Here is a 17,246-nt window from a genome sequence, read left to right as displayed (position 1 = left end):
CACACAAACATACACATAAGCATGAAATTTCCCCTTGTGGGACTAATAAAGGTATATCAATCAATCAAGCTATAGCATGAAAGCACACCTTAAAAAGCAAACAGGATACTTTTCAAGGTTCCAAGTTCTGTTCCACCAAATCTAAAGGTGGCAGATATTAGCTTTTACCCACATACTCTATACACACTATTGTTACCTGTGCATGGAAGAGGGACAGACTCCTGACAGTGTGGAGGGGAATCAACACTTTGACCAGAAACTGTTTATGCTCTGCTTTCAGTGGCAGAGCAAAACCATTGATTATACTGGAAGAGAGAAGGAGGAGACAAAGAGGAAAATGTGAATATAAATTAAACAAGAACACATAAAAGAACTTTATTGTGACCCTATGAAAGCAAGTGGAAGATCAATGAGCTGCAGAACAAAAGAACACTGTTTATACGGGTGATGTGGCCTGGGGAAGAAACACAGGCCTGACCTGAACCAAGAAAACAGACCTGATGATCCTCACAAAAATCGCAACAATCCTGTTTGTTTTACATTGTGTTGTATCAGATTCATGTTTGTTTAAGTGACAGTGCTCCGTGTCTATGCTGTGTGCCAGACAAATGTCAGAGATGTTATTGAATGTATTTATTTTTATTGCTGTGTTTCTGAACTGTGTGCCAGCAAGCTCTCCAAGGAGAAGCCCGTCTCATTCCCATAGTTGGAGTGTTTCTTCTGGAGGTGGTTTGACTTTATCTAATGTTGGTTGATTGGTTTGTCACGCTCGTCCAGGCTCTCCCTGACAATCAGTTGAAGCTTTGATAGTCAACAACAAAAATTTATGACTGTCAGAGGTCGGACTGTGGATCATTTTCCATGAAACATATCATGTAATTTGTTATCTGCCGACCTTAACGTCATATACATATCAGTGTTTTCCACGGGTTAACCCTCTGTTTGTGGCACAAATACACAAGCAAGCATTCCTAACTGAGCTACTAAATAATACTTTTATTTTTTACGTTCTTTACAATTATTTGAATTGGCTCTATTTTGAATGAGTCTCATTGCAATCCAAAGCTACTGTCTCAGACTGCAGGTGGTGAATGCACCCCTGAAGTCCTTGTTGTTATGCAACCTCGACGACCTTGGCAAAAGGTCACATGAGCCAGTTCTCGCCGTTGCTAGCTGCGGTCCAATCAGTGTGACCACAGGATGAGATCTTCTCCGAAGAAGCGGCTGAATGATGTGGAAAAACGTTACAAAAGCAAACTCAAAAGAGCTGACGCTAGAGATTGAACTTAAATAAGAGGAAAGTTGGGAGAGGCAAAGTCTGATTAAAAAATGTTTTAAAAATGGTCAGATAATGTCTGTGTAAAACACTGCAGTTTCCAGAGCACTGAAGACGTTCCAAGGAGGTTATCTGGATATGTTTCTGGATATTAAAATATTTTTATTAACAAATAAAGTATTACAGAAAAATGCCCTTTTCTCTGTCTGACCTCAAACAACTCGAATCACAAAGTCAATGTACTTTCTGTCTTGTTTCACTGCTTAAAAAGACTGTTTAGCTGAAAGGAGGATTAATTTACTTCTCATCTCCAAGTCAAACCGTGCTCCTGGAATTCACTCTGCTCTGTTAAAATCCTGTTTTTATGGAACATAATCATTCAGCGTTTTAGTTCCATGTCTTTAGCCTCCTTGGGTATCTTAAAAAAAAACTAACTCCAGCTTGCCTGATTAAATTAAAGACGTTAAAAAAAAATCCTCATTGTTACATCTACAAAACCACAGCAAGATAGCAGAGTTGAGTTTAGTTCTGCTGTCGCTCTCAGGTCTCAGTCACTCAGGCTAAAAGCATCAGCAATAACAGAGCAGAATGTAAATGTGTGTCTGAGGCTCAGAGGCCCCCACATACCTCCCCAGGATCTCCAGCAACTCAGCCACCCCGTTGAAGTGCTCCGTCTCATAAACAAAACTGCAGACAGACAGAGAGGGAGGCAGACCGAGGAGGAGATGAGAGAAGGCACACGATGAAAAGACAGAAGCACTAAAACTCTCAAAGAATGGCAAAAAACAGGTAATTTGTAAATTAACACAAATAATGACAAAACACACACACACACACACACACACACACAAAGAGGAGTTCCAGGTTTGAACCAACAGCCACAGATATTTCTAAGATCCTTCTTATCCTTTGGCTGTACAAATAATCAGAACAGAAGCAGAAAAGTCTCCGTAAACTCTCAGTGTAAGCTTGTTTGCAATAACTGGCTCTTTTGCGTAAGCGCATACTTTATTCATTTACACATTCAGCAGACACACAGTGCCATGATCACTTATTCTGCGGTGGGTTTCTCCACTTTTGAGTCCCATATTCTCTCTATTGTGGCCTTTACAAACTTCTGAGGAACACTGAAACAAATGTAATTATATTAAAGGAAAAACCGTCATCGGCTTTCAACAGTGTCACGTGCCTAGGTACTGACTCTATAGATGGCAGGGATAAACTTCGTTCTTCTGAAACATATTTTGTAATTTGGAGTTTGGATGATTGTGAGAAAGAACAGAAATAGAGTGAAAAAGAAGGTGTAGAAGAATAAAGTGAAGAGGAACATCAAAGGGAAGGTGACGGGAAGGTGAGGAGGAAGAAAAACAAGATGAAAAAAGGTGATGAAAGTGAAGAATGAGGTGAAAAACAAGGAAGAAGGTCAAGAATTATTATAAGACGAAAAAGGGGAAGAAGATGATGATGAAGAGGACATAAACTTCCACATGATGTCACCAACAGGAGAAATCAGGTTGAAACGCTAATCACAGTTGTCATTTTTCACATGCATCACACAGCAGGAGACAGTCCACTTTAGCTGGGTTTCCACTAATAGAAATGTTTGGTTTATGGAGGAAATGTGACCCACTCATATGAATTCACTGAACAATTAGCTGCTCTATTCTTGCATACGATCCAATCAGAAGTTTGGTGCAGGGTGCAGGACTCTTTAACAACTGTTTAACAACATTTGTGCTTTCTGGCATTTGTCGGATGATGTCTACGAAAACTCAGGGCTGCTGTGCATGTGTGCAAAGGGCATAGGACATTGGTCCATATTTCCCACAGGTGTTCAGCTGACAAGACCATAGCTTACAGCTCACATCATTTTCACTCAAACAGCACCGTCATCCAGGAGAACAGGGTACACATCATAAGATGAAGGAGATCACTCAGAACAAGTCTGTATTGATTTTCAGTGACCTTTACCTCTAAGGTGAGAAGTGGAGCAAAGCTTTGCCAGCAAATATTCTCTACTGAATAAGAGAGCCATCTGATCCCCTCACGGCAGAGATCAAGAATTCAGCTCTTTGCTTTTATTTGTGAGCCTTGTCTATTCGAATTTTTAGCTCCACTATGTTGACTGGCAACTTTCTACCGTGGCTTCCTTTTTATCGCAAAAAAAATTCCACTCATATACAAACAGAAGCTTTTTTCAGCCCAGACATCTGAAGAATTCATGTTTACTCACCGTAGAAAAATATTATTGATCTGTTTTCGTATAAAAGCCCTCAGCCCCAGGAATTTGCCGTAGATTCTATGCAAGACTGTCTTCAGATAGTCTCTCTCCCGAGGGTCCTCGCTGTCAAACAACTCCAAGAGCTGGACACAAGGAATACACACAGAGGTGAGGGGGGAGAAAAATCTATTTTAGGGAGTAAGGCAGAAAAAAGCAAAGTGCCAAGAAAAAAAACAAACTTAAAAGCAAAGAAAGATGTGAAAAAGCTAAACCGACAGTAAAGAAGATGATGAAGTAGAAAAGCAGAATTCTGAAGGTGACTCGACAACTCACCTGTAGGACAAACTTCTGGTCTATGTACTTTTTGGCAATGCTGGGCTGGAATTCCTGACTCTCCAAGAACCGAATGAAGAACTCGTATACCAACTGAAGAAAGAAACACGGTTGATAAAGAATTTATGTTAACCTCAGACGCAAACAAATCTTTGTTTCACATGATAACAGGTGGAAAAGAATAGAAAAGTCCAAAGGCTCATCACTTCTTCTCAGATATGAGTGCATTGAATTAAGCCCATAAATACAGAACTGGATTAAAGGGAGAAACAGCTCAAAAGTCACAAAAAGCAGAGTAATCTGAGACGAGCAAGGTAGGGGAAAAAAAAGTCAATTTAAGTTAAATGGAGTTTAAATGTATATTCTGGGAAATATCATCATTTATTTTTCTATATAAGAATGAAATAACCACTCTCACAACCATCATAAGACTAGAAGCATGGGGGCACTGCTAGCCTGCTTCTGTTTGAGATTCAGCAACAGGTCTGCAAACACCTCTAAAGCTCACTAATTAGCGTGATACAGCTCTTTCATGTATTATGTATTCAAACACAGTACAATTTGGTCTTGCTCTTGTAGGCAGCTACATATTTAACACCATTCTCCACACGTGGACTTTCCAGGGCACGCCTCCACCCCTCTACGGTCACTCTAACCTGCTGCTAACTTTCACTTCAAATCACATCATTATCTGCAAAGCTACAGTCCACAAAGACTTTATATAGGCCTGCTGCATTATTGCCATCCTCACCTGATCCTAGCCAGTTCCTTCCATTTTATGATTTCCTATCTCAGGATAGTCCTACCTTCTCTACTTCCAGCTTTTCAGCACACTCTCTTCACTTCTCCATCACCTTAACTTGTGGCACAACTTTCCCAGCTTAGCGCCTCCTCATGTTGCCACATTTCTTATTAAACACTGCATTGTTTGCTCATCCCTGTATTCCCTCCTTTTAGATTCCTAAATTTCCTCCTTACATCTCAAGACTCCTTGACACCCTTCCTCCAACTAGATCAAACACCTGTATCATAATAACTGCCTCCTTTGGTTTAGTCATCCATCTTTCCCATAACTCTCCAGCACTACTTTGCTCTTAACTTCCTCCTGAACTCTACCCACCACTGCTCTTGCTTCAGCCTGTTCTAAGGAACTTTACCTGGCAACTCACTGATAACTGCACAGAAATTTTGGGTATATAGACAAACGTAGCAGAAGTTAGTAAAGAAATTACACCAAAGTATCCCTAAAGGGTTGTCATTATACACACACACACACACACACACATGTCTGGTTTGCTATCCTCATGGGGACATCCCATTGACATAATGCTTTCCCTAGCCCCTTACCCTAACCCTAACCATTAAAAATGAATGCCTAACCCTAACCCTTACCCTAAACCTAACCATAACCTAATTGTAACCCTGACAGTAAAACCGCATTTTGAGTGTGAAAATTGCTTTCAACCCCAAGGGGACCTGGATTTTGGTCCCCACGGTGCAGAAAGTCCCCACCAGGATAGTAAAAGTCAGATTCTGGTCCCCACCAGGATAGTACGAACCCGTACACACACACACACACACACACACACACACACACACACACACACACACACACACTTTACCTGTAAGTGTGGCCAGGAGGCCTCAAGTGTGGGCTCATCCTCTTCAGGGTCAAACTCGTTACTGTCACTGGGCGGAAGGGTCCGGAATATGTTGTGAGACACCTGGAACAATGAAAGCGGGAACTTCAATCCAGTGACTGGAAATTGGGGTTCTGACCCAACATATAGATGATAACTGCTGTTTACATGAGGGATGCTTCAATGCGGCTACCTTATTAAACAAGGGGACTGTTCCCTCTTATGTAAAAAAAAAAAGTCTAAAGCTCTGTACAAACAATAATGATCACAGCTAACTGAATCATCAACCAGCCTTCAAGTGATTTGGTGGGTTTTCTATCTCCTCAAAAGTTTGACAAATTTTTATTTAAAATAAGAGCTGCAGACAATGTCAACAATGTTTTGAAGTTTTTTGTTTCTTTAACCATTATTCAGTTACATACATAAGTTAATCTTATGTACACTTAAACATTTAAACTGACACTAGGTGTATAACAACTTTCCAAAACCACATTTCAATTCATGCCTTAATATTTGAGCCTCTGCTTCAGTACTTTCTTCTCTTTCTTCGAGTGGATTGATAGGGTTAAAATTTAACAAAACATTTTTTTCGTAATTATTACACACAACCATGGACCTCCTTGTCAACTATTCTGATGCATTTCTCCATTGAACAATCTTCAAACATTGCATCTTTAACCAGACTAGCATGCTTTAAATCTGGCAAGAAGTCAGAAGTCTCACAATCCTCACTGCAGCATCTACATGTATATATGTCTACACTTCAGCTTTAGAGTACTTAATTATGTGTTCATAGTTTACTAGATAGCAAAAACTACCATGAAGCAGTACATTTAGCCACATACAAAGCAAACCTAACAGAGTTTAGTGTAAACCACATCAGTCCAGATGTGTGTGGCAGGTGATACATTAGATTCACTAAGAATAATACAATGAATTACAATGCTGTCCACATGTATGTCTGTTCTTAATGAGACCGACTTTGTTAACTCTTATTAAAGAGTTGTCATCAGGCAGAAACCTCTGAAAATAATATTGTGCTGTGTCAGTTTTTCTAAATGTCCATTAGACCAGTATGTTTTCTGTCTCAGCACAGGACTGCTTCTTTTACAGTACCTGTATGTACTGTAGCAGACCTTCAGTTATGACTGTCCTCAGCGGCCTGAAGATATACTCTGTGGAAGGCTCCAAGTAATTAAACCTAATAACAACTTGGTGCACTAGTTTAAAAAAATATTAGCATTGAGTACTTCAGGGCCTCTGTTCATTGTGGGGTCTGTGTTCATTAGCTGAACATACGTAGCTGCCAACATGCACACCAGCTCCTGTTCTGCTCTTATTTTCCTCCTGTGTATCTGCTCATCTCCTATTTGTCTGTACACGGAGCACTCAAATATCACTGCTATGCCCCTGCTGAGCTAGGAAAAGAGGGAAGCAACATTTCAACCACACAGGATTAGTTATTTATTCTTTAGTAGTAGACTTTACATACTAAACCAAAACAAGGGGACGTCCCGTGGGGCTGGATAGGGTCTGTAGCTGCTGCCAAATCAAAGAACAGAACTAAAAGTGAACTAACATAGCTCATAAATTTGACTGACCTACAAAAGAGAAAACGAAAAACAACTACAACTACTCCTTCCCTGAGAAAAGAACACAGCAACACCCACTCGCCTGCTCTAGTGAGTCTAACTAAAGAATCCAAGCATCAGACTGAAGCTGAATCAGTTTCCTCCCACTGAATAATGACAAGTAACAAATTTAAGCAGTAAATTTTCACTATGTCCACTCACACCTTTACATCATCAGTGCTGAGGGCTGCAGGGGGCTGACATTTTCCAGCCGTGAGACAAAACATGACTGCACAAAACGACGACTGGGAAAAGTGAAATCTAATTATTACAAACAAGCTTTTCTTTAAGAAGTAAGCTTTGACCCAAAGGAGGCACACTATGTAAACATGTCTGTCAGTACTCATTTTCAGCATCATTGGCTTTACACACCAACACTACCTACAAGGGCCACACAGCACTGCCCCATCAATGACTCGAAATTTCAAGGTGCATGTTACCTTAATGTTAAACTTTCACGTGTGTCAAAAGATAGTAAAATTCTTTAGATGACACGCTAAGACAGGAAACATCTCCAGACCCCACTGACAAAAACAGCCATTTTTACCTTATTAAATGTAATAAAATTTTCAGTTTTTAGTACCTGCTCCAAAGAGGTTGCAATTTTGGTAGCAGTCTGTAAAAAACGATAGATTGTAAAGTTTTGAATGAACGGCAATAAAACCTAACGGTATATATTGGGCCCATGCTAACTATCTATTCAAATTTAGATTCCATCTACAAGGTCCTCAAGGTCAGCTTAATGATTTATTGGTCAAAAATTGACAAAAGGGTTTTGTGCAGACAAACCAACACCCATCACTGCAAACTTTCCTCCATCTTTGAGATGAAGATGGTGTAAAGTTGTGAGTGGACATGGCGAAAACAAAATAACTGAAATTCAGTATTCTGTTTTGTTATTTGAAACTGAATGCCATTTCATTACCTGCACTATATATAACATTATATCAGTTTCAAGAAACACAACTGCAGATGTATAAAAGTGAAAAGGCTTTTGCGCAGGTTTTAAATGGAAACAGTGCAAATCTACTGTTTACGCAGAATGGGCGGATTCGTTTTTTCTTACCATTTTCACAACCTCGGGGTAGGCCTGTTCCGTCAGGTAGCCCCGGCTTACGGTCACGTAGTCCACCAGCTCGTTGAGCGTGGAGCGCTTGTACTCCTTCATCTTGAGGTCTGACAGCGTGTCCATGAAGTCAAAGACAGTACAGCACTGCTGCAGCTTCTTCAGGAACAGCTCCGGCTGCTCCGGCGCTGGCACGTCTAGACAGGCAAAAGCAAACACGGGGGAAGAGAAAGATGATGACAAAGGTTAGATAAATTGGTAAAGACACATATCTGGAGCGAGCAGATGCTTCTGACTCCCGCAGCTACCAGAAAGCTGTAATAGCAAAGACCACATGGTCAGAGACGGGCAGAGTAAAAACAGGGATTTGAGCAGTCCTGGTGGGACAGAGGCCTGACACACAAATAACCACATTAATATTTATTGATTTATTTTTTCATTACCATTTTATGAGAAAAGCAATTAATGGTCATGGTCAGGATTCTACCCTTTGAAACTAAAAACTGAATTTACAAACTAAACAATTAGCACAGGAAGTCGTTGGTATGAAAACCATTTTTAGCCACATTGAGATCAAGTTATACTTTCTTTACTTCTTAGTCAATTTTCTAAAGGCAGATCGGGTTAAAGACACATCCAATACCATGTAGTAGTTAAACTGTTACTGATCTGCCCTCATCTCTTGCTGATTTTGTCGCTTCCTGAATCACCTGTTTTAATATTTGGAGCGAAAGCAGAGCATCTCTGTTTGGTGTAAACACAAGATGAAGTAGGTGGGTAGTTACAGCCACAAAGAAGAAAATGTGTGACTTTGCCTAGAAGAAGGAATCGGAGTTTCCAAGCTCTCCAATAGATGTTCACGGAGGACTGTTCAAAAGAAACGAAGGATGCTACCAGTGCATGCCTCAGTTGTAAAAGTGTGCTTCTTGCTCTGCAACAGCTTTTAACTTATTCATCTTCCCTGCAGACCCCTGTCTGCACAGGCAGGATGAGTGTGACAGCCTCATTATCCAGCAGCGAGTGTTTCTGATGGGAGAGGCGACGCTGTCACGAATTGTATGGATGTGCAGGCAGAAGAAGGCGGCAGGTGTCTTTATTCTGATCCCACTGTGACAGACACGACAAGAAGGTCGCACAGAGTTCAGACCTGCGGGGGGAGATGAGCAACAATCTTCCCAGATCGCCACAACTCAAGACCCGGTGCTCTCATCCCGGCAGGACTGGGCCATTATTATGTAAGAGATAAGCTGCTGCTCTGAAGGCAGCACACTGCTACTACTGTGCATGTGTGCGCTCCACAATTACACTTCAAAGCGCTTGGCTGCATTTTGAATTCTATTGCTACTGACAATGAGTCACAATATACATGTAAATGAGCGAGAAAGTTCGGGAGTACCGGTGAAATGACTTTTTTACCTCACCATAACATACAGGTTTTGTGATAGTGAGTAGGTGATTCATTATTTTACCTCTGAAATACTTAATTTTTCACCATTTTCAATTTTACAAACCAAATAATAGACTGAAGGAAGGAAATATGCCTATTTTATAGAAAGAAATGCAAAAAAAAAAAAAAAGGGGGGGGGGGGTGGGGGGGGATTTTGCATATTTGTTGATTTCACTGAGCTCTCTCACTTGAGCAGGCCCTTTCCAGTAGTAGAAATAGTGAAAAGCACTGATAAGCGACATACAGATACACAAACTGTTACATCAAGCCTAGTTTTAACTACAAATCATTATGAAAACAAAGAGATAAATTCAGTGCGATGCCTTCCTTTAACGTGCTTCCTGTCAGTCTGTGGCAGCTCCAGTTTAGCCTAAACTAAGATGACTTTAGTCAACAAAATCCAAATCCAATTCAGCTTTGTAAAAACTCTGACAAGAGGGGCACTAATAAAAGTTCAAGGACACATTATGTGTGAAGTGTCTATACATCTGTGTTGCTGTTATGAAGAAGCAGTCACTGTGAGGCTGAATAGTGCATAAACTGTTTGTATGGCAGAGAAGCAGAATCATATTAACGTATGACCAGAATACTTCAACTGTGCTGTAAGCATCCTGTGTAGCAAACCTCAACATCCTGTTAGAAATAAAAAGGGTTTAAAATGTCTTCTACTTTACTTCCTTTAAATAATATTAACTTGGGAAATTAGAAAATGATCTGCGGCTGAAGAAACATAATTAAACTTCTGTATAAATGGATGATTTGGTTCATTCTTCCTTTTTTGTCAGCTCATCACAATGAACGGCTAAAATCCTCTTCCTGAAGCTCTGACCGTTTAAAGAGACAGTGCAGTTTCCTGTCCTGGGGAAAAAAAGTCCTCTGCAGATCTCCTTGAGCGCATTTAAAGTGATTATGCTGAATGTGTTTTGATCCAAATGCCACTAGTTACTCACGACCTGCTGGCCTCCTGCTTTAGCTCAGCTCATTGAGGCTGCATCCAACCGGGCCAGTCACAATCAAACCCAAACCCTGGCTGACTGGCAGCAGTCCTAATCCCTGCTCCACAAACTTCCACAATAAACGTTCATTTATCAGAGAGAATGCACAGCAAGCTGATTTTAGCTGAATTTTTCACGTTTGGTTGAGACGTTACAACACATGCAAAAATATTCTTATCCTGCCAAGTTTACTCAGCGCTCCAAATAGCTCACAAATTGTGCTGCAGTCTTATTGTACACATAAGAGGGATTCACTCTTTTCTGCTCAAATTAAACAATCTGCTTGATAAAGAACATCAGAAATTAAGACAACTAGAAGATTCATTTGCACTACTTTATTGCATTGCTGACCCCAGGGATGACCTGGTTTTGTGGTGTTTCAGCATCCATTTCTGTTCACTGCTTTAGCTTAATGGCCTGCAACACAACTCTTATTTGCTCACTCTTATCACTCATCAGTGTTGGATTCAGCAGTAGCAGACGGCAAACCCTAATAAACCAGCACACACAGTAACACAGTAAACAACTTTCCTGACCTATGGTCTCTCTAGGTGAAGAACAAAAGATTTTTTTGGGCTAAAATAATGGTGTGTCCTCAGTGTGTGCTATCCCTGTATGTTTCTTTCCACATCTAAACCTGTTCCTTTAGATGAGAAGAAAAAAGGGCAGGTAAAGATTGTCCTACGTCATGTCTGTGTGTATGTAGTCTTCTCTTTGAACACATAACTGCAAAACAGGAGAGTAATATGGCATCAAAGTTGTCCCTCTTCTTCTACATCATGTGTTGCATGTGAAACACCCTTCATGTGCATGCCTATGCATTGTGAAATATGAACTGTGGACTGGAAAAACGTGCATGCATCTTTATCAAGGTTTCATCTGTCACATTGTTGTGTAATATGCATATGGGTGACAAGGCTGTATACAGAGGACAATTTTCAAGAAAGTGCTATACAGTGTATAGTGAGTGCAGAGGGCAGTGTGCAATAGGGCTGCCACAAACGATTATTTTGATAGTCGACTAGTCACCGATTATTTTTGCGATTAGTCGACTAATCAGATCATGCATCCATTGGACGTAAAACGTACAGCTTATTGCACCAGCATGCGTCTGCTCTTATATAACTATCATTAGCTTACAAGTGTTTAAGGTATGTGCTAACTAAAAATAAAGACAAGATGATAGTTTATTAAATTTTAATGAAATTTGCAGATTGTTTCGGTGAAGTTTAATAAACTCCTTGCTATCTAAAATGTAACGGGACACCGGAGTAAATTCTCGAGCATCTCACACTTCTGATAACCAGTTGTCTGCTTGACGTTTATTCAGCTGTGTAAAAACTATAACTTTAATCTCAGCCAAACCGATTTACTCAGGAACAAATAAAATACTAAAAAAAAAGCCAAACAGTAACATTTTAAGTTATCTAAGTGACTCATATATGTTTAACCTGAGTAGCGAAAGACGGCGGTGGGTTTGAAAACAATTTGCCGGGAGTCCGGTGTTCTCACGGGCTCTAGTGAGCCTTGCCTAGCTGTCGAGCTAGTGGGTAACAGACGTCTCCGAAAGCGTCGGAGCGCTTTTGAAAATATGTGGTGTCTTGATAAACTGAGCAGATATTTGAGGTTTGCACAGTTACATTCTCGCCTGAAAATATGTTAAACGTTTATTTTATGACCCAGAAAGAATAATAAGAGTAATATTAAAACTAACTAGCTGCCGCCATTGTTGGAATCTGAGCTGGGCTGCGTTATGAATCTTCTTTGCCCACCATATCCCAGAATTCATAGCGCGGCCCAGCCAAACTCTAGTTTCCAGTAATGGCGGCCGGTACTACGTTTTAAAATTACTCTTATTAATTTTTCTGGGTCACAAAATAAACTTTTAACATATTTTCAGGCGAGAAAGTAGCTGTGTAAACATCAAATATCTGCTCGGTTTATCAAGATATCGCATATTTGGAAAAGTGCTTCGACGTTTTCGGAGACGCCTGCTACCCACCAGCTCGATAGCGAGCCGGGAGCTCGAGGGTCACTGAAGCCGCCGAGAACGGCACAACTCCCGGCACATCATTTTCAGATCACCGCGGACTTTCGCTACTAGGGTTAAACGTAGTATATAAGTATAATCATGAAATATAACCTGAGACAACCTAAAAATGCTATTGTTGGGCTTTTACAGTGTTTTGTTTGTTCGTGAGTAAATCGGTTTGGCTGAGATTAAAGTTATTAGATTAGATTAGATAAAATAAAACTTTATTAATCCCCCGAGTGGGTTCCTCCTTGGTTTTTATACAGCTGACTAAACGTCAAACAGAAAACTGATTAAACAGAAGTGTGAGACGGTCGAGAATTTACTCCAGTGTCCTGTTATATTTTATATAGCAAGGAGCAGACGGCCGAGTTTATTAAACTCCACCGAGACAGCGGTGACGTTAATCAGAAGGCTGGACCGTCCAATTTCACTGCCGTTTACTTCCGGCCTACCCGACCGTCTGAGGACCCGGCCCACTTAGATTGCGAAGGCCCGGTCCTCAGGAGGATGCAGCCCATGAATTTGGACACGACCAAGGATACATCAGACCCATCCTCAAATTCGGAGAAAATGAGGACCCATTTGTCGGCTGCATTCGGAGCAGCCTATGAATTTGGACAGCCTTCGGCGCGTCGCTGTGACGTAATCGGTCTACAAATGCGGCCTCAGGAGGAGGCAGCCCATGAATTTGGACACGACCTGGGACAGAGCTACTTCTTCTTCGGGGTTTAACGGCAGCTGGCATCCTTGTATATGCCGTGCTGCCATCTTCTGTTTCAGTCCGTTATTACACTCTTAAATCCTACTACTTATTTCTGAGTCTTTTGGGATCTTACAAAGCTTCAAACGACGCGTCGACTATTAAATCAGTCGTCGACGATTTTGATAGTCGACGTAATCGTGACTAGTCGACTAATCGTGGCAGCCCTAGTGTGCAATACAAGAATAAATATGCTGATCAGGCAAAACATGCCTGATACTGTTTTGGTGCCTCTTTTAATGCCAAAACAGCCCTGTCCTCTGAAGATGCACCTTGGTATCTAGCACGATCTAGCCAGATGTTAGTAACAGTGCTGTAAGACAGTAGTAGCATCTAAGAAACCTGGAGGCCAAGTCAACACTTCAGAATTGTTGTGCTCCTCAATCCATTGCTGAACCATTTGTGCTTTGTGGCAGAACGCATTATCCTGCTAAAAGAGGTTTTCCATGAAACGGTGTACATGGTCTGCAACAACACTTAGGGAGGTTGTATGTGTCAAAGTAACATCCACATGTAAGGTAGGACCCAGGGTTTCCCAGCAGAACACCTCTGCCGGCTTGCCTTCTTCCCATAATCCATCCTGACTCCAAGTGTTCCCCAGGTAAGCAACACATAGTCACCTGACCAGCCATGTGATGTAGAAGAAATTGTGATTCATCAGACCAGGCCACATTCTTCTATTGCTCCATGGTCCAGTTCTCACATGCCCATCAGTGCTTTTTATAATTTCTACTGCCATCACTGTCCATCACCTTTTATGGTGGTGGACAGGCATCTGCATGGGCACCCTGACTGCTCTGCACCCTGACTGCTCTGCACCTATGCAGCCTCATACACCACTGTGATGCACTTTGTGTTCTCACACCTTTCTATCAGACCTTTTTGTTTTTGGCAATTTGACTTTTTTGGCTCCCCACATGCATCAATGAGCTTTGGTTGCCCATGACCCTGTTGCTGGTTTACCACTGTACCTTCCTTGGACCACTTTTGACAGATACTGACCATTGCAGAACGGGAACACCCCAGAAGAGCTGCTATTTTGGAGATGCTCTGACCGAGTCGCTTAGTCATCGTAATTAGGCCCTTGTCAAATTCGCTCAAATCCTTACACTTACCCATTTTTCCTGCTTCTAACACATCAACTTTGAGGACTGAATGTTCACTCGCTCCGTGATATATCCCACCCACTAACAGGTGCCATGATGAAGAGATAACCATTGTTATTCACTTCACCTGTCAGTGCTCATAATGTTATACGTGATGGGTGTATATCTGAGGTTCATCACCCCAGTGGCATCAGAAGAGAGCTTTTTCTTAGCCTCTGTATTTTATGTTTGGCTGTGTATGCGCCTGCAAGGTGTAACAATATACATTATTATGTAGTCCATTTTGTTGCACACCGCAGCAAAAAAACAAAAACAAAAAAAATGTTCTTGCTTGCTTTGTGTGTACTCCTGCACTCTTTGGTGTGTATGTGCGAGTCCTTCCTCTCAGTACAGCAGTGTACAGTATGCTGTAGATCATTACTGTAATTACCCGCTTCACAATTCGGGGTCGGATTGTGTTGGAGAGCCCGGGGCCTCGGAATCCTGCAACTCTGCTTCTGTTGAAGCATGTGAACAGCCTTAAAGGAAGCTATTAATAGACAGATAATCACAAAGGACAGAGTAATCCCTCCACACAGACAGAGCGAGGGGGCATAGCTAAACGGCTTGGAGCAGGCCGAGAGACTACCAGGGTGAATGAGGGGAGAGAAGCAGAGAGAGCTAGAGACACACTGTGCATAAAAATGTGTACAACTGTACTTAAAAGTAAGTGAGAGAACGCGCACGCGCGCGTGTGTGTGTGTGTGTGTGTGTGTGGCCTAGGATAACCCAGAAACCACCCTGATATTGCGCGCACACATATAATCTCAGTTAGGCCCAGAAATCAGCACAAAGAGCAGCCTGTGGTGCAGCCGTATATGAAACCTCTGAAAGGGGTCCCAGAGAGGGTTATTCTCTGTGTGTATGTACATCACAGTGAATATCAACAAGTAATCTTCTGTAAAAACAGCCTAAATGATGGAGGGGGAAAAAGAAAAGAAGAAGAAAAAGAAGAAGCAGCTACAAACCAATCATATTCCATCAGCATTTTCTAGTAAGATAAAACTTCAAATCTTCACAAAGAGTTGAAGGTGAGGTCTCCTAAATACTTGTTCGGTCAAACTAACAGTCCAAAATCAGAGTTTATGTTTAGCACTGATGATCAAATTAAATAACTGTACAATGTGGAGCTCCCTGAATGCAAAATAACTATGATGTTTATGGTTCCATATTTTTCATGTCATGCTCCCCTCTCCTGTCTGCCTCCTCACAGACTATTATCTGTAATTTAACCACAGCAGCAGCTAACAAATATTGTCATTATCCATTGTAGTCACTGGGTCTTCAAAATGCCAGAAAAGGCTTTTAAAAAGCCCTCTGCGAGTCGGCAGTGCATAAGGTGGCATATTCAAATTCCCTGCACTGTCAAAAGGCCAAAAATATTCAGCTTAGTAAAATAGAAAAAAATGTAAATGTTCATATTTAACAACTGAAACTGGGGGACTTTTGGCTTCCTGGCCTCATTAAAAAGAAACATATCCATCCCTCAAAATTTTCTCTTGTAATTTCCTTTCAGTAATAATCAAACTATTTATTTCTCAGCTACTGTCTGCTTTTGTTTCTGTAAAAAATTACGGTGTTAATTTGAATATGGGAATAAAAATGCATTCAGAATATTGTAAAATAATGTAATTCTGAGAGCAGAGTAGTGGGACAAATGCAGGAGAGGGTCCATTCATAGCCATTAAAAGGTTACACTCCACTGCAGACTGCCACGTTGTAGCTAATGCTTCCTATTAAAAATGATCAAAATCATCATGAAGGATAACACCACACATTATCTAGTTAAACATTCAAACATATACCAGCTTCAGTCAGACCCTTCCAAGTTAACCTGTCTCTTTAAAATCACATCTCTGTGTCGATGCAGAGGGCAGAAAGTGATTTTAACGCAAAGCCGCAAAGCAAAAGGACGAAAGGATAGAAAAACAATTACTTGCCCACACACAATCTAATTGTATGATTAACCACAATAACCCCATTCAAACAACCAAACCCACTCACCTTCATGGGCTGCATAACCCTACTACCAATGTTTGCAACTGTAAGCATAACTGATGAAGTTGATCTCATTTCAGAGTGTATATAGTTTCATATATACAACTACCCATATCACAAAGGGCTTTTTACTTCTACCATGCCTCTTTATCCCCAAATCCATTTAGCTGGTACAAATGTGCTCTGTTTTTTCTTTAATCCGCCAGCCACTCTGGACAGTCGATGAAAATCATGAGCGTTTAGCGGTTGCTGATCCACACCGTCAGTCTCTTTGAGCAACAGCAAGCCATGATTTGTAGGATCGGAATGACAATATGACTGCAGCAGAGGCTAGTGTGGCTAGTAAAACGTAGGCTGCAAAAGAAAATAGTTGGAAGGAATACGCCTGCATGTATTCTGTTTTTTCTTATATATCTAGACTTGAAATGTCTGGTAGCTTCAATACCTTTATGATGCTTAGGTCAAGAACAGATTGGTTTACATTTGTTAAGACTTGCAAATCTAGAAAACTTTGGGGGGCACTTTTAGAAATTAGTACTGGCTATCAAATATAAGTCAAAACAGTTGGTGCCCATGGATTAGCCAAACTTATTTCAAGCTTTGTAGGTGGGATTGAAGTACACTGACCAGCGTACAGGGACCAGAAAAAAACAGAAGAAGAAAACCCTAATGCACAAACAAACACAGCTTCTCTGCAAG

The 17,246-nt window shown here is 41.0% G+C and overlaps 1 protein-coding gene across 4 annotated transcripts in view; it reads right to left on the bottom strand.

Moving 5' to 3' along the window:
* ppp2r5eb (protein phosphatase 2, regulatory subunit B', epsilon isoform b) overlaps positions 1-17,246 on the bottom strand; it is a 54,500-nt gene that overhangs the window by 4,556 nt on the left and 32,698 nt on the right. For all 4 annotated transcript variants that reach the window (XM_063497181.1, XM_063497182.1, XM_063497184.1 and 1 more), the window contains exons 3-8: positions 8,168-8,364; positions 5,453-5,554; positions 3,831-3,923; positions 3,510-3,640; positions 1,904-1,963; positions 197-305 (exon numbers count right to left, since the gene is read on the bottom strand). In XM_063497181.1, coding sequence (XP_063353251.1) covers positions 197-305; positions 1,904-1,963; positions 3,510-3,640; positions 3,831-3,923; positions 5,453-5,554; positions 8,168-8,364 — 692 coding nt within the window. The remainder of the gene's footprint in view (positions 1-196; positions 306-1,903; positions 1,964-3,509; positions 3,641-3,830; positions 3,924-5,452; positions 5,555-8,167; positions 8,365-17,246) is intronic.

Source organism: Pelmatolapia mariae, linkage group LG16_19 (genome assembly GCF_036321145.2).
Source record: "Pelmatolapia mariae isolate MD_Pm_ZW linkage group LG16_19, Pm_UMD_F_2, whole genome shotgun sequence".
Lineage (NCBI taxonomy): Eukaryota > Metazoa > Chordata > Actinopteri > Cichliformes > Cichlidae > Pelmatolapia > Pelmatolapia mariae.
This window is presented reverse-complemented; position numbering and strand designations above follow the sequence as displayed.